The 24,309-nt window shown below is 34.5% G+C and overlaps 1 protein-coding gene across 1 annotated transcript; it reads right to left on the minus strand.

The window, feature by feature from the left end:
* Positions 1–2,016: 2,016 nt before the first annotated feature.
* Positions 2,017–21,840, minus strand: LOC126831142 (centriole and centriolar satellite protein OFD1). Its single transcript, XM_050561811.2, has 28 exons — positions 21,576–21,840; positions 20,224–20,424; positions 19,372–19,440; positions 19,002–19,029; positions 18,692–18,799; positions 17,803–17,945; positions 17,386–17,475; positions 16,587–16,670; positions 14,328–14,434; positions 13,989–14,108; positions 13,481–13,554; positions 12,853–12,944; positions 12,305–12,382; positions 11,821–11,888; positions 11,466–11,509; positions 10,881–11,032; positions 10,049–10,160; positions 9,461–9,509; positions 8,888–9,182; positions 8,078–8,180; positions 7,519–7,650; positions 6,796–6,898; positions 5,883–6,100; positions 5,324–5,478; positions 4,712–4,837; positions 4,149–4,187; positions 3,689–3,744; positions 2,017–3,058 (listed from the first exon to the last, which is right to left on the minus strand). The coding sequence occupies exons 1-28, from the start codon at positions 21,681–21,683 to the stop codon at positions 3,025–3,027; spliced, it is 2,988 nt and encodes a 995-aa protein (XP_050417768.1). The 5' UTR covers positions 21,684–21,840; the 3' UTR covers positions 2,017–3,024.
* Positions 21,841–24,309: the final 2,469 nt, after the last annotated feature.

Below are 24,309 nucleotides of genomic sequence, written 5' to 3' on the forward strand. Positions count from 1 at the left end.
CCTGAACCAGTTTGATTAGAAGGAACGACCTTAAGGGTCCCAGATCTTTAGTGATACAGGCTTCACAGAAAAGATCGGTTGTGTGGTTACAAGATATCTCAATGTTAGTACACTGAAGAAAATGAGGCAAAACAGTACCTTTTTGAAAATAATAATTAGAGTTTAACCATAAATGAAGTTTCAGGGGCTAATGAAAAATAGCATACGCCATGCAATGTACTATGAGGGAAATTTTGTCAACAATTGAATTCCAAGGGTCTCTTTTACGCGCTCGCCAACGTGCACACAGGACCTCGTTTTTCGTCCTGAATGAAATCGATGCCAGATTATTCCTGTATAGTTTTGAATTGATTGAAGATCGTTGGGAAGATGAATTTATAGAAGCTCTCGCTTGTTTTCAGATCCCACAATTATATTATGTAAATATTTATTGAATAAATAGTGTCAGAAAAAAAAAATCATTGTACAGATTATATTCGTGTATCTGATGGTTTGAAGTTACAATTTCATATTTTCTAAGAAAGTAGTAACATAATTATTTCTATGTCTTTTGATCAATAGGTTGTCAACTCACAATTATACGATCATAGTTATCATTCTCCACACTCAAAAATGTTTCACACCGGAAATAATAACACAATTACCTCCCTTGTTTTTCTATTCCCTACCATGGAATAGCTATCTTCAAACGTTTGAATTTGAAGATGAAGTGAATTATAGGATTAATAGGATTATTCTTTATCAAGGTAGGACTGTTTATATACATAGCATCGATTTTAAGGCTTTATTTTAATACATTTTAAAAATATAACTTAAAAATATGAAATTGTAGCTTTAAGGAAATATATTCGATTTTTGTCAGTGCTGGAAGTAAACAGAATATGGGAGACTATTAAACAAAGTGTACAACAGAATGAACCAACCTTGAATACGTTTAGAGAACCTTCAACGAAACGTCACTTTAATTAGAATAGTAATTGTGTTCCATATGATGTTTTTGTGTTTATTACGTGTGTCAATTGCTAAATGTCGCTTAAAGCTGCAATTTCATATTTTTAAGTTATATTTTTAAAATTTATTAAAATAAAGCCTTAAAATAGATGGTATCTATAAACAGTCCTACCTTGTTAAAGAATAATCCTATTAATCCTATAATTCGCTATTGCCAGTTGAGAAATTGGCAAAAATATCATTTTCAACTTTAAATTCAAACGTTTGAAGATAGCTATTCCATGGGGGGAATAGGAAAACTAGGGAGGTAATTGTGTTATTATTTCCGGGGTCAAAGGATTTTTAAGAGGGAGAATAATACCTATAATCGTATAATAGTGAGTTGACAACCTATTGACCAAAAGACACAGAAATAATTATGATTCAGAAAATATGAAATTATCGCTTTAAAGAAGAGAATCAATCAAGGATCAAAGTAAAACAAAACGGTAATTGACGTGCATTTTTCGGAAAATATCTAAAATCATACTTAGGGCTGATATTCCTGTTAGAAATTCAACTTTTATAATATTTTACTTTGCAAATGATTCCTACTTCGCTCAAATCACGCTCAGGAGGGAGTAAACCATTTTTTTCCTCTTGAAATATTAAGCGGGAGTAGGTTTGCTTCCTAATTTGAGTTAAGTTTGCTTTAACTGTCGATTATGGAATACAAAATCAGTTATATCTCAACAAGGGCTCTATATGTGGCCCCAAACTTTTACATGTTGACAGATACTAGCCACACAAGGCAAACCAAAACATTAAATTGACTCTTTATTTTTTTTTAAACTCACATCACATCGAGGTCTAGTCATTTTTAAATTGAATCCAAAGGTCTAGTAATCTTAAAATTTGAGAATAATCTGTGGACCTTGTTTTTTTTTCTTATTTCAGGAAAATAATTTCTTTGATAATTTAGACAGAACATAGAAGGAACAGTACATGAATACAGCACAGAAAAGGCAAAACGAATCGAATCAGTTAATAAGAACCGGATTCATAAAACGGCTGTATCATGAGAATAGGGGTTAAAGTTCATCAAGTTATCATAACCTAGATCTGAAAAATCCTGACTCTTTCACAAGCGCTGCTGGCTAAAGTGGTCTGAAGAAGATGATATCATAAAACATTTATACCAGTTCATGGATGGAACCTATAGAAGTGTAAGGCCTATAGTATCTTGGAATAAAAACTATGTTAATAAAAAAGAAATTTATTTTTTCTTCTTAAATTATAAATATCACATGAGTTGTTAGAATATAGATTATAGTTTTTACATATTTATACATAAAATACTACATGTATTTCTAATATAATTATATCTACATTATATACACACATAGAAAATATATGGCATCCATTGTCAATATACAGTAATTATCAATGAATTTATGTCAATCTCCTAATAAATTTGACCTGTTTATACTCCGAATGGACACAACTAGTCTTGAGTACCCAGGCAATATATGTATATGTACAAGACATGTCTGGGAACCAGAGACTAGACCTTTACTACAGTCCACTAGTTTCAAGACAAATCAAATTTCAAACTATTAAAAACGAAATCAAACAGGATCTGTGTTTTAATCAGATTAGAGTTTACGCCAATGTCTGAAAATGGCCGATATTAGCTAACAGCTACATGATAATTTGTCTGCAATATTATTTAAAAGGGAATCAGAAGTCAAACCCCAATGTACTTATTGCCATAACTCTTCAAATTAATTTAAAAGCTATTCATGTATCAATTTACTTTATATTAATATAACATATTTTATTCTATAAAAACTTGTTGTACATTTAACAAAACAAACAATGGACATTTTAAATTCTTACTATTTCTTTAATACATAAAAGATGGACATTTTAATTTCTTGCTATTCCATTAATAATCAATGGTAAATATAATCAGTTGACATATAAATCTATTTCTCAATAATTAATTTATGGACATTTTACCATCCAATAATTGGAGAAGAGGAAACATGGACGGATGGACAGAGTATTATTTTAAAACTAGTCGTTTTCTTCTCACCAACTAAAACCATCATCAGAATTATTATCACTGAAACAGAATAAATAATAATAAGCATCTCATTAAAATACAATTAGGGACAAATGTATGGAGCAGAATTTGAGACTTATTAACAGAATTATGCCGTGAATTCTGCTTCATACATATCCAACTTTCTTTCATCACAGTTTAAAATAGACAAAATCCTGAAGTCCTGTTTATACCATTAGCGGTGTATTAAAATTCCCCTGGGAATTGAAATAAGAGTAGGTTGTAGCACTGCTGCCTGGGCAAAATTGCTCTTATATCATAATATATTATATCACACTATGTGGCATATGCCCATCTTCATTAGCTTGCTTGGTGCAAAAGATATTATACTGAATGTTAAACCTATTCCATGCTATGACATCATATGAATCAATACATGACCTTAAGATCTAAAGCACAGGCGCTACATCGCTCAACCACCCAATCCCAATTGATATACTTATGTGTAATAAATTTAATTATAAATATTTTAGTGTGTAGTACATTCCTGACTATTAATTTATTTATAAACAACTATGTAACAGAATATCTACATTATTTCACTTTGTACTGAAACATTAGACTAGAGGAAGAAATTTAATTAATAAGTTGTTGGTGAGTTGCAGCCTGATATCAATACATTTTTTTTACCTTTTTAAATCTTCTGCTATAGAAATTTCTTCATCTGTTGGAATGGGAGATTTATCCTATAAAATAATAATAATAACAAATGCATGTAACTAGGACAAAGATTATTTCAGAACTCTATTATTATTAAGCCCTAAGGTCTTGAACAAAAACACTTGATATCTTGAGAATTCATTTTCAGCAATCTGCAGTTTAACCACAAAGTTTATAAACCAAGTTTCATTACTCTCACTTATTTAAAACTAAAGTTATCGTGTCTCAAGCCATCAACCAATCAAATTACTTATCTCTGCTTACCCTAAGCAGAAAATGCTCATCTTCGAACTCCATCATTCCAGCTCATTTAGAAGGAGAGTTATTGTGTCCAATTAAGTATGATGGATAAGCAGACGGATGGACAGACAGACGAACGAACCCATTTTAATAAAATTCTATGATGTTACAGTAAATTCATAAAAATTACCTGTCCACTTTTTGTCACTTTAGCTGGTGATTTGACTTCCTGAAATAATAATGTATATATTTATAATGGGTGGTCACTACTAATAGCTATTATCAAAGCACATTTACTACCCTGGCATCTTGGATACATATAAGCTCATTACCTCCCTTTACATATTTAAATCTAAGAGTCTGGATAATTGAGATAACTTTTGCATTATTTTATCTTCATGACAAGCCCCAGTTCACAATTTCAGATTCATTATCATCTCATTTCTTACTAGTCAGGAGGTCCTGGGTCCCATCCCGGTGTTGTGTTAGTCAAGGAAAGTTTCTTGGGATTTTCCAGCCTGTTTTCCCATTGTCATTAGTGCAGGACGGAGGGCCTGGCAAGACAAGACTGGCTGTTTGGGATGAATGAAAAATTAAGGTCTCTCCCATGTATATCACTGGAGTATGTTAAAGACACCCCAAGAGTTGGAAATCGAAAAGGTAGATCATAAAGTAGCTGCCTGCATGGCGTATGTCACTCTTCATTAGTCTGGTTAGATCATGAATTAAGACAGACATAGAATACAAACTGACCTTTTGTGTGTCTGTGTCTTTCTGTCTGTTTTGTTGTACCATGGCCATGTATTGTTGCATGACAGGATCTATTTCTTCTTGTTTCTTTTCTTCTATCCCAGTATTCTCCTCTTTCTCATCATCACTCTATATACAATTATATAATCAGAATTATTATATGTTAAATGTTATACACAATGTATTAAGTATAAAATGAAACAGGGTTTAAAGTCACAATACTTTATTCATTTTGAGACTAACATATGGCCATTTCCATTTTTACCTGTGCAATGGAAGTAGGCGGACCTTGCCCGGAAAGCAGTGTTTATGTAAACTCTTCCTCAAATTCTGACTACCAAGATGTTCTTTTTACGAGCATGTCAGTGTTTACATGGGTTGGGTGGACCTAGCTTTTTGTGCAATCACTAGACACGCTTTCCATATGCCAACCTGGATAAGTGAGAACTGTCTTGAAATTTTTTAATGGTCCAATTTGGGGATTCCTTGACAACCAGGATACCTGTAAGTTACATAAGGACAGCATACTATTGTGTCAAATGGTAATAAAATAGTGTTTGTATGTAACAGATTTTAAGAAGTTTAAATCTTCTAGGACCCCGAATTTCATCTTACCGTAGCCCTTCCTTCTAGCTTTGCTAACTCCCTTTGTTCTCTCTCATATTCCTCCCTTTCCACCTTCTTTCTCTCTTCTTCTCTTTCTCTTCTTTCTTCCTCCCATCTTTCTTTCTCTAATTCTTCTCTCTGTCTCTCTAATTCCTGATCTCCATCTGATAGAATAACAGAAGTCAATCTAAGAGTTATGTTGCATCCAAAGTAAGTAGAGATTAAAATGAACCAACAATGTCAATATACAGTCCAACCAAAGCAAATAAGAACACTCAGTCATCAATAACCCATGCCCTTCTATAACAAAAACTTAAAGACAAAATTGTTTCATGGAAACACAAACTTTTCTAATTAGTAACAGGTTGATGTATGTACCAATTTTCATTAAGATATCTTGAACAGTTTATGAGATATGCTTTGAAATCAAAACCAGGAAGGAAGGACGGAGCCCATTTCAATATATCTCCCTTTACCTCGTTTGTGTGGTATAATAAAGCAAAATTTCAAGAATATAGAAAGAAATATGAATTTGTTTTGAGTACTTAAAAATTTTCTGATGTATTACCTGTTTTTTGATTGGTTGTTTTCCACGCATCATCCAATGAGATGGGAGGTAAGAAAGCAGGTGTTTCTTTCTGAAGACGATCTGTGACATCTTTATCACGACTGTGTTCACTGGGAGATTCGGAGCCGGCCACTACAACTAAACTTGGTGAACCTGGACGAGCTTCTAAATCATCTATAGTTATTGGGCGCGATTTATCTCGTTTTTCCACAACATTACTGAAAAATAGATAACCTGTATTTCAAACATCTTCTGAATATAATACACAAAATTCACGAAAATAACAAAAATTTAATTACTTTTTAAACTTAACACTTGTGTATATGAATATAAAAAGATATATATGGAACAAAGTTTTTTTTTTAATTTTAAATTAGAATAAATATGTCACCAGACAAATATGCAACCTGGTAAAAACGATTTTGTATGTAGGCCTATCTGTGAAAATGTCAGGCATCACTGAAATAGTACCAGACATTTTGAACTTTGTGCCAGACATGTATTAATTAAATATATCAATACCCTAGTAGTTGACCCAGCGTAGCACAGGTATAGCCATGAACCGAAAGTAGCATAACTCAGAAACAAGAAGTGGTTGGCCATCACCACCAGTCCTTTGTTACTCCCTGGTCTAAGCTACCCCTATACACCAAATTTCAGTCTCGTACAACCCTAGTGTAGCCGCCAACCCTGAACAGACAGACAGACAGACAGACAATCGACAGTCACAAATATTAGTATAGATAAAAAGTTAAATCTGTGCCAGAAAAAATAACAGACACTGGAGGAATTGTATGTGACAAAACCTGAATTTGTGCTCGACAATGTCTTTCACAGGTACCGGTACTTTATTTCTATTGACCAGTGTTAACACATTCTGATTATTCCGACTTTCGTGGGCTTCACAACTTACCGTTTATGATCATCTTCCGACATAGCGGAAAGATTAAACTTTAATAACGGATCAGGAGTCTTGACTTTTTCTTTACTCCCTCGACTTAATTCTTCAAAACTATCTATAACAAAACATTTACAACTCAGTTCCTCATATTCTACCTACTTTAAAAAGAAGTATTGATTATAAAGCAGTTGAAAAATAGCATTCTCGAACTGCCAGTGATTTTCATTTGAGGAATTGGGGATCACTTTCAAACTACAGTATTGTGAAACTTGAATCTCTAAATAGGAATTTAAGCCCCAAAAAGGTTTAATTCCATTCAGCATTTACAAATATATGATGAACTGAAAATATTGCAACATTCATCTTTCTCTTTAGACATATAAACAAGACATCACTGCCTATGATTGTTGGGTAAATTTTTGATACGGTTCTTCTGTGTCTGGTTCACAAGAAAAAGAGAGAGAGAGAGAGAGAGAGAGAGAGAGAGAGATGGGTTTAACGTCCAGTCGACACAAACTAGGTCATTTCAGGACTAACATATGTTTTTTTAAAATTTTATTTCAATAATTTGCTAGCGTGTAGGGGTCTTTAGCAGTGGGAGGAAACTAGAGGACCCGGAGAAAACCCATGAGGTTGGACAGATGACCCTACTCCTTGTCACGTACAACTGGGGATTCGAAACCAAAACATACATATATTAAATGTGGGGATATATAAACTGTGTGTAGTACATACCATCACTGTATTGTTGTTGTTGTGTTTTTGTATGATGATAATGAGGCGTTGAAGACATAGGACGGGAATGAGGTATTGGTGATTGGGCAGGAGATATCACATGACTTGCGTGGCTGACTGTTGAACGAGACCCTGAAAATATATAAAATATAATATTCCTTATTCAATTAAGTACTAAAACCTGGCATGGGCCAAGAAGAACTGGTATAATTTTTTCAAGAACAATTCCAATTGTCGAGGGCAACGTCTGCTGGGCTGACATGGAAAAATGGTGTTTGGAATACACAAAATAACAAGGTCCCCCCCCCCACCCATGTACACATCGATGTGCATGGAATAGAATTGTTGAGCAATGAGAGTTTGAAGACTATGTACGATTAAAATTTCCAAACCTAGCATTGCATACGTAACCATAGGAATAAAAATGACCATATTTTTTATCTCAAAATGATCAAAGTTTTGTGTAGTTTAAACAATAAACATCATTCTATGCAATTCCGCCAACAAGGAAAAAATATTTCCATTGTTGATATAAATCTGTTTTATTTATGTAACTTACGAGATGGTTCAGCTTCTCTCTGATTGGTTGAAAAAGTTGGATCAGGGACGGAACTGGGATTTGTAATGTTATAGTGGAAATTCTGGTATGCTTTCTCTAAATTCTAAAATATAACAAAAGGTAAAGTCAGCATTATATTGTTGTAACCATTGTGTATTTATTATTCAATGCTACTATTATTTAAGGATTTAACGTCCTGCTCCGACTGGGCTAATGAAGACGGGCATATGCCATGCGAGAAATTTTTCCCAGACAGCGGTGCTACAGCCTACTCTTATATCGAATTCCAACTATCAAGGGTTCTTTCACGTGTACGTCAATGTGACATGGTATCTCGGTTTTTTATCCAATCCGAATGACTATATGTTGTCCCGTGCCAAGCCCTCTGTCCTGCATCCCTGACAGGGGGAACCACGCCGGAAAATGCTGATGAACTTTTCTCAGACAACACTGGGATCAAACACGGAACCTCCAGGTTAGTATGATAACGTCCTTCTCAGACAAGGGCAATAACAGGACAAAAATCCAGCCTAATCATGTCCTTTGCTTTGTCTAAACTAAGAGAAGCTAAATCTCTTTGATTGGGTCAAAATACAGTTCAGTATCGAATTAGGTTGATCGGACATGTTACGAGTACTTCCATGAGATATATTTGAATGATTAAACTTTTGTTTTGAAAGTTTAAGCATAAGTTGGCTTTACTGGCTTTGGTTTTCCTTTTGGTTTTACACAAAGACAGATTATAATCCAATCAAAAATTAACACATAAAATTCAATGAAATCAACAATTTTATTACCTAAATTACTTACCTTAGCCTCCCTCTCTAGTGTTTTAAGTCTATATTTAGCATCAGCTACAACGTCTGCTGAATTAGATGTAGCCGATGACAAATCTTCTTCAAGTGGATCGTATTGACCAGTGGGTAGCGCTCCTAAATCCAGATCGAAATCTACATCATTATAAACATCACGAGTCTCGTAACGAGGTCGTGTACTGGAATTACGAAGACTAGCTTGATGACCAGAGGTACGTAGAACTGGGTCGGCAGCCTCTGTTTGAAAATCAACACGTCTCTCTGATCTTTGAGAATTGTGTAGAGACGTCCTGTAATAGATTTAAATTTACTTGATGAAATAAACAAACATTTCTATAAAAGACATCCTGCAATTCCAGATATCATATATCGGATTCATTCCCTAGTCGTAAAATATCCTCCAGAATGGTCAGCAAACAATACAAATCGTTTCATCTTGTATTATGAAGAAACTGACACGCCTGCTATGAACTGATGTGAGGATTGTATGATGATTGGCTTTAAGGTATTTTGAACACTATCTGACAAATATAAACTAAATACATGTCGTATAAATAATCAATATTACCTTCCATCTGCTTCAGAATGTGGTCTACGATAAACTTCATTATTCAGAGCTATAAAATCAATGTTTTAACTATTTAACTCGAGATTCACATATTTTGTTATATAACAATGCAGGCTAAGACATAATAATACATACATTTATAAAGCAATTGTAATATACTGAGATGTTCTTCTCAGTGGAAATATTACATTTTGTATAACATGTAATTACATAGGACTCAATGACATGTGTGAGATGGGACTCAATGACAAGTGTGGAATAGGATCAATGACAAGTGTGGGATAGGATCAATGACAAGTGTGGGATGGGATCAATGACGGGTGTGAGATGGGATCAATGACAAGTGTGGGATGGGAACAATGACAAGTGTGGGATGGGAACAATGACAAGTGTGGGATGAGATCAATGACAGGTGTGGGATGGGATCAATCACAAGAGTGGGGTGGGATCAATGACGGGTGTGGGATGGGACTAATGACAGACCTTATGATTTACAGCACATGTGTTAAACCATTCAGCCATCCACCCCCACCATAACCATCTGTAAGATTATTTTATATAAACACATGGTAGAAGATATATACCAACCTATATTAGTAACTGATAGATGTTGACGTAGATCTACAACTTCACGATTCATTTCTTTCATCTGTAACGTCTGTTCTTCATAACGTGTAACAAAATCTCGATTACGATCAATCTATATATGGAAAACAAACACAATTTTTTAAAATAAATTATGAAATAATTATCTTAAATACTATGAAATGTTTTAACATATTAAATTCTAATTCTTTACACAAACTACTACAAAGTTTTCTCATAGAAACGGTGTGGTTTGTACTATTGTAGTTAGAAGTATGTAATTCATGGTGAGGTTTGTTGTTAGAAATGTGATTCACATTATATTATGTTGTAAGAAATGTGATTCATGGTATGGTGTGGTTTGTTAGAAATGTGATACATGGTATGGTGTGGTTTGTTAGAAATGTGATACATGGTATGGTGTGGTTTGTTAGAAATGTGATACATGGTAAAGTGTAGTTTGTTAGAAATGTGATATATGATATCGTGCGGTTTGTTAGAAATATGTTATTCATGGTATGGTGTGGTTTGTTAGAAATGTGATTCATGGTATGGTGTGGTTTGTTGTTAGAAATGTGATTCATTGTATGGCTTGTTGTTTGTAATGCGTTTGATTGTGTTTTAGAATTGTGGTTCATGGTTTGTTATTTTTGTTAGAAATGTGATTCATGGTATGGTTTGTTGTTAGAAATGTGACTCATATTATGGTTTCTAGTTAGAAACATGATTAATGATATGGTTTGTAGTTAGAAATGTGATTCATGGTAAGGATTTTGTCAGAAATGCGATAAATTCATAGTTTTTACACAATTTTGGATATAAGAATAATTCTGACCTCATCTTTAAGTCGTTTTTCTAGAAGTTGTTTCTGTTGTTCAAACACGACCTGTTCTTGACGAAGATTTTCTCGAGCACGTTCCATGTCACGTTGCATCATCAATGTCTCTGGTGTTGGTCGTCTCATTTCACGTAATAACTCTTCTTGTCCTTTCAAAATATTTATAAAAGAAACGATGCACTTATCTCTTTTCTTGATCAGTAGTAAATTAAATAAAAGTTCCCAAAAATCATTTTCAAGATGAGAAAAAGTGAATTGAGATATTAAGATCTGAGAGAGAGAGAGAGAGAAATGGGGTTTAACGTCCACTAGGCACAAACTAGGTCATTTCAGGACTAACACATGGTTCCATTTAATTTCAATAATTCTCTTGCGCATAGGGGTCTTTAGCAGTGGGAGGAAACCGGACAACCCAGAGAAAACCCACAAGATTGGACAGGCGACCCTACACCTTGTCACGTACAACAGGGAATCGAAACCACGCCAGTTGACTCAATGACAGACCTTACGGCCATCCAACCCCCCCGGCATTAAGATCTAGACAATCAGTTTTATTGAATGATTATAAAAATAAATACTTACGTCCTCTTTCTCTTTCATTCATGTTTAATACCTCTGATAATCGTCTGAAATTAAAAAAAATAGCTAGAATAATTCTAATTCTGCACCAACCGTGCTAATGAAGACAGGTATACATCATGCTGTGTGCTATAACGCAAATTTTACCCAAACAGTGGAAATTCTGAACAGAACAGGTATGATGATATTGCACACTTATAACCCCTTCGACACCCAACTACCCACCCGATTTTTAAACAGAATAGATACATGTATGATAATGTTGTACAACTGTACATTGATCACAGTGGCTCATATAATTCACTCTCCCAACCACCCCAGTTTTAACAAAATAGATATGATGACGCTGTACACTTACGTTCGTAAAGTTTCTAATTCATGTCTCTGTGTCACTACTTGTTCCTTTAATGTTGAATAATCACACATCTACATACATAACAAAAAGATATCAATTAATAAAAATGCAGTAAAATTCTACCATCAATTATTAATCATAATATTTGCAAGATATATCATCGGATTATCATGCCGTAATTGTTACTGGTCATGATTACTGTAAACACCACTTCACCAGATGTAAAAAAAATCATGTCATAAAGTTGTGCTATCAAAAACTGATCAATTTGGGGGGCATTTTCAGATTTACAGAAATTGTGAACCTTTCAAATCAGAAGATTTTTTTTTTTTATCTGTTAATTTATTTTTGAATATTGGCTGATTTCATTGAAAATTTATATCATTTTATTTTGTACAGGAGACAAAAAAAAAGAACAGTTATACTTAATAGATTTAACAAAACAATTTACACTTGTTACTTCTTTAAAATTATTATAAAGACTTACATCTCTAAGTTTAGAATTTAAAAATTCATTATTACGATTGGCTGACATTTCTTTATGTCGTGCCTCTTGTAGAAATGTCTGAAATTTAAAAAAAAAAAAAGTTAAAAAGTTAAAAGAATAATCGAAAATAATGATTTAGATCTATCTAACAAAATATAAAAATATTGGAAAAGATAAATCTATGCTAGACATAATGATGAGAATCAGAGGAATCTTTCCTGACAATGCCTGAATTCGTGCCTGACAATGTTTGTGACAGGTGCCTTATTTCTAGACAGGTAAAAAATGTACAACAAATTGTCGACGAGTAGTACCATAAAACATAATTTATATTTTAGTTGATATCTGTACACCTTATCAAGTTCCATTAAACAATTATATGATACTGGACAAAACACATCCATTTTGAATTATGAAAGATTTTGAATACAGTATAAAACCTTTTTAAGCAGTGATTTAGAGTCACTGAATATTGGTAATTTCTTTTAACAGGTGGCCTAGAAGTAGTTTTCATTTGATTAACTTAATCATGATTAATCATGACTAACCTCTAATTCATTGATTCTATTTGTTTTATCACGTATATCATCTTTATAACTCTGTAGTTTATCTTTCTCTTCTGATATAACTCTCTCTATTTCTATAATAAAATCATTTTACTATCAGCATATAACTCTATTTCTATAATAAAATAATTAAACTATCAGCATATAAATCTTTTGATTTCTATAAAACAATAATCATTATACCATCAGAATTAACTGAAAAAAATATCTCTATTTCTATAATAAAAAAATTAAGATATCAGAATTAGCTGACGTAACTCTTTTCGATTTCTATAATAAAATAATTATTACACCATTAGCTGATATAACTCTAGATTTCTATATTAAAATAATCATTTTAACATCAGAATTAGCTGAAATACTAAAATAATCAGAACTAGCTGATATAACTATCTCTATTTCTATAAAAGAATCATTTAACCATAAGCATTTGCTGAAGTACACTATTTCTATAATCTCATTATATAACATCAGAATTTTCTAAAACTTTATTAACAAAACAAAGACGTCATTATAACAAAAATAAGGACTGTGTTCCAAAAATCAATCAATATCCATATGAAATTAAAAGAAAAACTCTAAAAATCCTAAATTATATTTATTATCTCACCTTTAACCTTTGCCTCTCTGACCTCCACATTTTGAGTTCTGTTGATAAATTTGGCTTGTTGATCTAGTTTAAACCTGAAATACAAATCAGTTTACAACATATATATTGTTTCATTAAATACACTGTGTCTGGAAGCCGATAATCTGAAAACCCTAGATTACTAAAAGAAAAGAAAATTTTCTATGGAATACATCTTGTAATTGTCTTTTTCTTTCTTCATTATCAAATAGACAAAATTAAAACATATACCAAAATTATGATTACCACCGAGGGAGTGAGAAAAGTGTCTTTCCTCCACGAGCGGAAAAGCTTACTATAATTTCCATGAATAATAAACATAATTAACCTTTTCTACGTAGTATGAGGATTTACCCACAAAATCCCACTTAATAAATACTGTAGGATCCATTCTCTATATGCCTATTACCGTGCATTTGTATGTCACATCGGTTCTAAATAGGGCCAGGAAAAGGGAAACTTCAGTTCTACTGTAACAAAATGAACTTACTTAGCCATTTCATTCTCCAGTCTTTGATCAAATTCTATTTCTTTTCTTTTCACCTCAGCTTCTCGAAATCTTAATTCACTTTCTCTAGCTTTTATTCGGTCTTCATTCAATTTCTTCTCTCTGAAAACACAAAAAACAACAGAAATATAATTAAATCTGAAAACAAACGTATAGCGTTGAATTGTGAAATATATAAACATAAATATGGTACCTATGCTCTTAATGATTCTTATGGTTATCAACCAGTATTTCATTTAGCTATATAAGCAGTGGCAGGTATTCATGCACAAGTTTTAATATTGTTTCCTACGCTAAAACTTAAATTTCTAAATATCGAACCTGTTGTTAATTTCTGCTTCCCGTTTAATATCAGCCTCTCGTTGATGTATACAGTTGATTTCTTCTTGTAATGTCTGACGTGTGGAATGCATCTCTTTATCTCGTATCTAGATATAACATAAATAAAAACATTCAGATAAACACATCTACTATACAATTCAGATAAATACATCCACAACACATTCAGATAACTATATCTACAACACATTCAGATAAATATATCCACAACTTATTCAGATAAATACCATCAACAACACATTCAGATAAATATATTCACAACATATTCAGATAAATACATCCACAACACAATCAAATAAATACATTTATGTCAAGTGTATCAAAACAATATATACTATTCAAAAAAAGTAGGGGATATTTGGTTTTGGGGGCATAATACTAAAATATGCAAATGACTACGAAAAAAGTCACTATAGAACCTAACAGAAGAAACATTTCCAGTTACATGTGACGCCCAAACGCACCAATAGCTACCGCATGGAATGCAGGTGATGCTTGGGATCATCATGGGGGTCCAACCCAAGATTTGCACGACTCTGACTTTGAATGTTACAGTCATTGTGGCATTGAATTCCAGGGTGGAAACATCAGTTTAATTGTTTTAGTGACCAGAAAACAAATTTTGATATGCGTCGGCTTACCCAAAATGAAAGGTTACGTGCCCTTGGCATGCTACCGATCAGCACAACACAGGCGGTTGTGGCGCGGACGATGAATGTTTCTCAGTCTGTCATAAGCAGGCTATGGTCCAGATACCGTGATACACAATCTGTACAGGACAGACCACGCTCAGGTCGACCAAGGGCGACAACTCAAGCCCAGGATCGATTTATCCGTACCTTGGCCTTGAGAAATCGTGTCATCACAGCAAATCAGATCCGCGCTCGTCTTCAAACAGACACTGGTGTGAGAGTGAGTGGCCAGACGATTCGGAATCAACTGCATAGGGGTCACCTTCGCGCCCGACGTCCTCGCGTGATCCCTTGTTTGAGAGATCATCACATTCAGGCTAATCGACGCTGGAGCAATGTGATGTTTTCAGATGAGTCAAGGTTCACTGTTGATTTTTTGGACAGACGTAGGAGGGTGTGGCATCGTCGAAACGAGCGCTTCCAAGACGTTAACGTCATCAGACATGATCGATTTGGGGGTGGTTCTGTTATGGTGTGGGCAGGCATCACTGTTGCTGGAAGAACGGCTTTACATGTTGTTGCAGGGCGTGTTACAGGCCAGTACTACCGGGACAACATCTTGGCAGTCCATGTTGTGCCGTTCGCACGACGTCATGGCCGCCGTTTCATCTTCCAGGATGACAACGCAAGATGTCACAGGGCCAGGATCGTTACAGGTTACCTCCAACAACAGAACATCACCACATTACCTTGGCCAGCACTGAGTCCCGACCTCTCCCCCATCGAGCATGTCTGGGACATGCTTGGACAGAGGTTACGTCAACGTCAACAACTTCCTGCCAATGTCCAAGAACTTGCTGCTGCGTTGCAACAGGAATGGGACAATCTGGACCAAAATGACCTTAAGACGTCTCATTAGGAGTATGCCACGTCGGATCAATGCTTGTTTGGCAAACAGAAGAGGATTTACCCGTTACTGACTTGGTTGTGATGCTGTGGTAACTTTGCTGTTTGACCCCGGGTATCATTTTACCCTTATAATGGTCCGTCTGTGCCTTACTTAGTCTAACGATCATTTGGAATAAATCGATGAATGTGAACTTCATTTCATTTTGTCATTTGTTTCTTCGTCAGTTTCATTAGGTGACTTTAATAACACTTAAAAATCAAATATCCCCTACTTTTTTTGAATAGTATATCACAAATAGATTAAAAGAGAAATAATGGAATGAAGTATTTATCTGTCAAACAATAGCACAGGATTACCAGCAACATAACTGATTGCTGACTCGAAATCTCAATAGCATTCCCCATTATGCAGCAATTTGGAAAAAAATCTCAAAAACATTTAATTATAAAGTGTGTCTAAGTTTTGAGAAAAGGAGCAATAACTCTGCATTTTCCCATATGACTAGCCACACTATTCCAGCAAGTATGAAATTTCTTTCTCCAAAAATCTTGCCTATAAAGAGAACCTTGTTGCATGACTATGAAGTTCAAAAGCTTTCCTCAGAGTATTTACTTCTTTTAGTTATGTCTTTGGTTTACATGGTTGACCGTGGAACATAAAATGGACTAAATTAAACTATAATAGTAATATGTTATTTACCTCCTGTTCTCTGTGTAATCTTTCTGTTGTATTTCTCTCTCGTACTGATAGGGTGTCATACTTAGTCTGATAATCTCTCTCTAACTATAATATAAATAAAACAATTATCTCACACAAACACATATAGATAATCTCTCTAACTAGGACATAAATAATACAGAAAAAAATATTTCATATTAATATCTTAGTTAGTTTGCTGAATATCGAAATGTTGTGGTTTTGATCCCACACCTGGAGTAGTGTTGCCTGTCTAGTCTTGTAGGTTTTCTCTGGCATCTCCAGTTTCTACCCACTACTAATGAGAGAGAGAGAGAGAGAGAGAGAGAGAGAGAGAGAGAGAGAGAGAGAGAGAAATGGGGTTTACAGTCCACTCAACACAAAAAAGGTCATTTCGGGACTAACATATGGTTCAATTTTATTTCAATAATTGGCTTGCGTGTAGGGGTCTTTAGTAGTGGGAGGAAATGGGAAGACCCAGAGAAAACTTACGATGTTGGACAGACGACCCTACTCCTTGTCACGTACAACCTGGGAATCGAAAACACACTAGTTTACTCAATGACAGACCTTATGATACAATGCACACACGCTAACCATTCGGCGAGCAAACCCCCCCTTCTCCACTACTAATAACTCTGGCTCCCAAGCTAATAATTGAAATCAAATAATATAATTTTTGTCTCCCTAAAACCCCATTTCTCTCGCTTTTCAGTTTGGTAAGTATTTTGCGAATCCAAAATCCACATTTAATCCTAGAATTATCTTGGGAGCCGAAAAATAAAGGGGATTGTATTCTTACATCTCTTCGCAACTGGTCCATTTCTCTTCTACTGTTTTCTCTTTCTTCCAATTTTAACCTTGATAACTCATTCTCACGGAAACGTCGAATCTACAATATATAAATATTATAATGATTAAAACAAAATAGATTTTGTTGATAGGAGTAATCTATCATTTCCTTAAACTTGTCAAATATGGCATCGATACAGCATTTCCCATGCTTTATTGGCAAATGACTTGAGTTTTAAACAAAATACTGTCCCAGTAAGCAAGACATCTAATAAACCATTAATCAAGGTAATCTAAATTATATAGTTAATGAGTAAATAAAGCGATCAAAATAAATGCAAGTCTCCACTCCAAGAGGTTCCGCTGTGTGTGTGTGTCCTATCGTTTTACTGTTTCACACTATGTCAGCACATCTGTTTCTATTTACCTCCTGTTTTAACTGAGCTTGATATCTTTCTTCTACTTGTTTTTGAAAATTTAAAATTCTTTCTTCTGTCAACATGGCACTAGATTTAAATACATCATCTCTTTTACTTGAATACAGTTCATCTAAAACATGTAGCTTCTCATCTAGATCAAAATATATCACAGACATATACAACATGAATATTTCACACAAAATACAGATATATACAACACAATAAATATATAATCATTTTATTATTACTATACAAAGTTTTTACAAGATGTATAATTATAGCCCTTCATCTAACTTAAGTAGAAGTCCCAGTTTCATCAGGTATCAGTTTATTTAAAGATACATTATGGGAGATAAGATAAAGAGATGGCAGTTCTCGCTATAATAGTTAAAAACTAGATAGTGTAAATGTAATTTGCTGAAAATTTCAGTCAAATTGATCCACTATGAGCCGAGAAAGAAGCGGGTGCAATTTTTGCATAGTCTCGGTCATCATTACTAAAATCATTAATATAAACAGCATAGTCTCCATTATCCACTTTTTCTGATTTAATTATCAGTGGCTGTTAGCGGCATATAGGAATCTAATCCAGCCAACATCAAAGGCTAGCCTTGACATCGAGAGTTTATTATGGTCTGGATAAGTTAATTAATGTCTAATTGATAATTTAGATAACATTTCAGGCCTAAAGAAAGACTTGTAATAAGCAGATTTTGCTCTTGCATAATGCATGTTTAACTAGACAAATCAAATGCCAAACTGTTAAGAAGTAGCCAAAACAGTATATGTCTATAAAAGTATCTAAATCGTGTGAGTACATGTATATGAACCAAATAAGAGTGAGGTCAAACTACACAATCACAATTTCGAATTTCAAAAAGCTGTTTGTTTACTCACCTAAGCTAGATATTGGACCAACTTTGATCAGATCTGTTTGTACACCAAATTCTTGTGTAGAATTGGCATGAATTGCTGACATCTCTGTTAAAAAACTCCATAAAAACCCTGAAATACAATTATTATAAATTGTTTTATATAACAATGTAGGCTTATATATTCTGAGAGCATATTATCTTATTGAACTATGCGCTTGCATTATTTGTTTTGTCAGTGTTTTGTTGTCCAGTTACCTATTACATCATTATCTATCTACAGAGAGTTAATGAAAACAGCTAATGGAAATTAAAAACCTAAAAAATACACAAACCTTTGCCTTCTTTTTCATCACACCTCACCTGCAAAAAAAAAAAAAAAAAAAGATTGATTAAATCATATCAGATTTAAATTGTTTTGTCTGAATTCACTTTGTTTTACCTGAAGTATGAGATAAGATCTTCATCAAAGTGATTAGAATTTTTTAAATTCAGATTAAGTGTTTTGAAGGAGCAGCAATACACACCACACTTTGAAGTATTATGAAAAAGATTTTTAAACTAAGCAAATGTGATCAGAAACACAATTTGATTAGTATCCAAAGCGAACTTCAGATGCAAACCAAAATAAAAGTTACTATTTGTTACTAAGTATTTCATGGTAAATGTTGCTTACCTACCACAAGTAATAATAAATCAACTTACCAGCTGTTGATGTAACTTGGATTGTGGACTAATGTGTAGAAGTTGAAGAAAATCATCTCTTTTAAAAACCTGTTCAAAAATATTTCAATGAAATATAATCATAATGACTACATAATCTATCATTTATTTTCAATATATATCCACAAAAATGGCACCAACAGCACTTGTGAAAAAGCTGCTTTTAAACTTTGAATCTACACATAGATGTAAATAAATTTATTTCTCAACTGCAACCAAAGATACTCAAGGCTTACATATACTTGCATATGTTAAAGTCATATTTGAGCACCTTTGCATTTTTCAACTTTTAGACTTCATGATTGATTGTAAATATTAATATTTTAGGGTTAAAAGTAACAGAAACAAAACAGAAAAACTTGTGGACAAGGCACAAATGGTCACGGCAAAGGTATCAAAAAACATAGAGAGAGAAATGTGGTTTAACGTTCACTCGACACAAACTAGTTCATTTCGGGACTAACATATGGTTTAATTTTATTTCAATAATTCGCTTGCTTGTAGGGGTCTTTAGCAGTGGGAGGAAACCGGAGGACCTGGAGAAAACCCAAGAGGTTGGACAGGCAACCCTACTCCTTGTCACATACAATCGGGGATTCGACTCAATGACAGGCCTTATGATACAGCGCGCACGTGCTAACCATTCGGCCATCCAACCCCCCTTTGCAGTACAGTCCTGGGTCTTTACAGTCCTGATACAAACTTTGTTCAACATGAAAACAAGGAAGACAAGCTATGTAAACAGGAAGAGAATATGGCACCATGTATTTAATGACAAATTGTGATTCACTGTATTGCGTAATATAAAAACAGAGTTATCTGCATTGATCTTACCTTATCATGGGCCAGACCACTTTCTGGTAAAAATACACTGGCTGTATAATCATAACCATAACTCCTGAGATGATCAACAACAACACTGTTAGCAGCTCGATGTAGGAGAGAATCTTCGTCTGGTATTTTTAAATCACGTAAACTCAAACGACCTTTTAACGACTGTTGTAACTCGGTCACTAAACTATTTCTCAACTGTGACTGAAAAATAAATTTTGTTCATACAGGTCAATGATTACATGTATATTGTCTATACTACTTCTGCGTCCACCAACAGTGATATTGCTGATCAGAAATGTAGGTCCACATGTACACATTATTGATAGAGTTATGTTCCTTTGAAGATCCACAATCTAATTATTTAGTTATTTATCACTCAGCAAATTTGCTTATTGGTCTCAAAATAAAGTTTCTTATAATAATGTAATGTAAAAAAAATCTTTCTTTTTTCTATTTCAAGATTTTTCTAGCTAGCTGTAGATCTATATAACACATACTTGTACTTGCAAGTATCTAGTTGTGCTGCTTGACAAGATATGATGCCTTTGTGTACATGTATTTCACTTATTGTAAATTTCTGCAAACCTGTTAATGACTTTCAGCCTATAATTTTATATTTCCTGTATAGTGACAGAATTAGTGAGTCATATGGAACATGTACATACAGCTGTATGCATAAAAATCAATAACATTCATATGCTAATTATAAATACAATTTCTTGTGTACATGACTATGTGCAGCAATTACCGGTACTTTATTTTCAAAATTTCCTCTATCAATTGTCAAGGTCATCCCATTGATAATGAATGGGAGTGAGTTTTTAGGCCTTAACTATTTAAGAATTATGATAAAAATAGTTATGTGGAGATGTGATAATTTAAGAGAAAAGGTACATAATAATAATAATAATAATATCAGTATTCATTTATCTTGTCTGTTCAATGCTTTCTTAGAGTGGACGAACATAGTAACCACAAAATCATAATATTAATATAGAACACAATTACTATTTTAATTTACCGGTATCTTTAATTAAAGCGACGTTTCGTTGAGGGTTTTAAACGTTGCTTGAATTAAAAAAGTAATTTGGTTCAATATTATGTTTAATGTTTATAACACATACATGTATGCTTATAAACAGGGGGATTTTTATTAGTGTGATAACAGTATAATTAAATCCCCCGCTTTGGTATGGTCACGTGTTGTAAACAAGCAACAACATGAAATCTCCGTTTGGCGGGTGGTTTATCATCCTAGATCAATGAATAACAATGTTGTTAAAAACAAGAGACGTACCTCTTGGATTTGTCTTTTCATTTACACATATTTCAGATAAGTTAAAGTACGTTACCTTGATGGAATTGACCATTCCACGGTTCCTCAAACTGTGAAACAACCGATTCCTCAATTCGTCAGCTGTCAAGTATTCTGGAGCTGATTTTTCCATGATTTCCTTCATGGGTCTTTTTGTTTCAAGCTAGAAATATGTTACTTATCCCAGTGCGTCATTTTACAAAAACAATATTGCGAATTTTTTGTTAAAATTACTAATATTTTGAGTATTTTCTAAGAAATAATAAATTTCGTCAAGGAAGCCGCCATTTTGATGCTTTTCGTGCTGTACCGCAGCCAATGGTTCAAATATTTTAGAATAATATTCACAATTAAAAATCTTTTAATGCTATGATATATCTTTAATGATATGAAGCGTGGACCCAACTTTTTCCAAAGTATAATAGTTTTTGATTTATTAAAAAAGAAAACGACAAAATATTTACATCACATGACATGTACCAGTTTTACCTCAATCACAAAAAAGCTTAAATGTAGTTATCTCCCCTATACCACGCATTAACGATTTTTACCTGAAACTCAAGAATTCTGTATGAAAGAAGCTACCGCATTCCCGAATCTTTAAATGTAACATTGACACAAAACAAGACCACTAGACACGAAAATAAGGGAGGGAAGGGGGAGAGAAACCACGTTACTCAGCTATTATAATAATTCTAGGCGCAAATCCAACCTCTTGGGTTTTCTCCGGGTCCTCCCACTGCTACGTGCAAGCGAATTATAGAAAAAAAATTGAACAATATGTTAGTCCCGAAATGACCCAGTTTGTGTCGAGTGGACATTAAACCCCACCGCTCTCCCCCCTCTCTCCCTCTTTGGCCGAGAAAGGTCATCGGAGTCTTCTGGCGTGGCTTCCCTTTGTCAGTACGTGGTGCATGGCAAAACGCCCTCCAATTAACTGTGTGTGTATAGTCCATCGGAGTAAATGGAAAACAAGGTCCCAAGTACACATTGGCGTGTACATAAAAAGATTAATGCTTTTATAAATAAAACATTATTTTGTAAAATTCTCGAAGTAAAATAACGTTGAGCTTTATCCCCCCCCCCCCACACGAACCAACAGACCCTACTCCTTGTCACGTACACCCGGGGAATCGAAACCACGCCAGTTGACTCAATGACAGACCTTATGATACAGCGCGCACGTACTAACCATTCGGTCATCCCCTCCACCCCCCCCTCCCGCCTAACCACCGAACGACTAGACACAGTTCCTTGTCAGAGAGAGAGAGGGAATGAGGAGAAAACCCACAAGGTTGGACAGACGACCTTACTTCTGGTCACGTACAAGCACGGAATCAAAACCACGCCAACTGACTCAATGACAGACCTTATGATTCAATGCACACGCGTTAACCATTCGGCCACTCAACCACCAGTTCCTTGTCAGAGTGTCCTGTCAGCCCATTTAGGGTCTAATATATGGTGTAATTTGTTTCAATAATTCGCTTGCCTTTAACATCTTTAGCAGTGGAAATAATCCGGAGGACCGGGAAAAAGCTCACGACATTGGGCAGAGTACCATGCTTGGGATCGAAATCACGCCTCTTGACTCAATGACAGACCTAAAACGCACGCGTAAGAGGACCTGCACACTTGTACTTCTTGGCAATCACGTAAAAGAACCCTTGAGGTGGAAAGGCCACTGCCCGGGCAAAATTCCTCTCAAAAAAGATTTCGTTATCAGCACAGTTGGTGGAGAAAAGTAGGTTGTATATTCCCATATCTGGGTATGGCTCATGGTTACCATCTTTCATTGGAAGTAAACATATTTCTTAATCCTCGATTCTATCCATAATCTACTGGAAATGAAGTTTGCTACCAAATAAATATTACTCCAACATCCAGTTGATTGGAAAGCAGGTTATCATGAAAAACGTCACAGGTCTGTCGTATGTGACGTTGTTTTCAATTTATATTTGTGTTAAAAAGGAAGAACTGCAGAGAAGAAAATATCCCAGACAGGTTTTATCTTGATTTTCGTTCCAATTAGAGGAACGACAGGGAAAGGGGTAGGTTGGTCGCTGACACTCCACGTACTGTTCAAATCCCGGGTGCACCGATGAGATCCCCTGGGGCATTTTCTTTGAATCTTTGGGTGTAGGCTAGTAGAGGTATATATTTCTTGGGAATTAAATGCGGAATGAATGTTTGTTATATATTCTGAACCAGTATGGTGTGTAGTATTCCAGAAAAATTCCCCCCGTCAATCTGTTTTGGGGAAAAAAAATTGTGGCCGGTTGAAATTTTGGCCTTCGGTGATCACATAAAAAGAGGGTTAATTTTGGTATGAATAGATTTTCGACATTTTCTGACGAATTATCATGGTAAAATCTCGCACACAATTCACAAAACGACCAGAGAATAATATTTGGTGATAATAAAATCAGAAATCATATGACGTCATCATTGAAATCCAAGATGGCGGCCAAAATCTCATAAGTTATCAATTTCAAGTTAAATATATCTTGTAATATGTCTATCCACAGGTTTATATATCATCTGAGTACGATTAACATAGTAAAAACTCATTTACCACGGTATTAAATCCGGGAAAATAATATTCGTGACTCACCGATTAGTCCCCATCGTCATCCAGATCAACTGCTTCCACATTCGTGCAGTTCTCTCCGCGGCAACCGCCACATACATCAACACATTTGAGACCATTTTTATGGCACGTGCACATATTTGTGCCGCATTGGTTCCGGATCGACTTGCATTTACACCTC

This window comes from Patella vulgata, chromosome 8 (genome assembly GCF_932274485.2).
Source record: "Patella vulgata chromosome 8, xgPatVulg1.2, whole genome shotgun sequence".
NCBI lineage: Eukaryota > Metazoa > Mollusca > Gastropoda > Patellidae > Patella > Patella vulgata.

Coding starts and splice junctions, on each gene's coding strand:
- LOC126831142 (XM_050561811.2), bottom strand. CDS start 21,683: ATGAAGGAAATCATGGAAAAATCAGCTCCAGAATACTTGACAGCTGAC. Junction 16,671..17,385: donor TGGACCAGTTGCGAAGAGAT/GTAAGAATACAA, acceptor TTTATATTATAG/TTAGAGAGAGATTATCAGAC. Junction 9,510..10,048: donor TCTATCAGTTACTAATATAG/GTTGGTATATAT, acceptor TTGATTTTATAG/CTCTGAATAATGAAGTTTAT.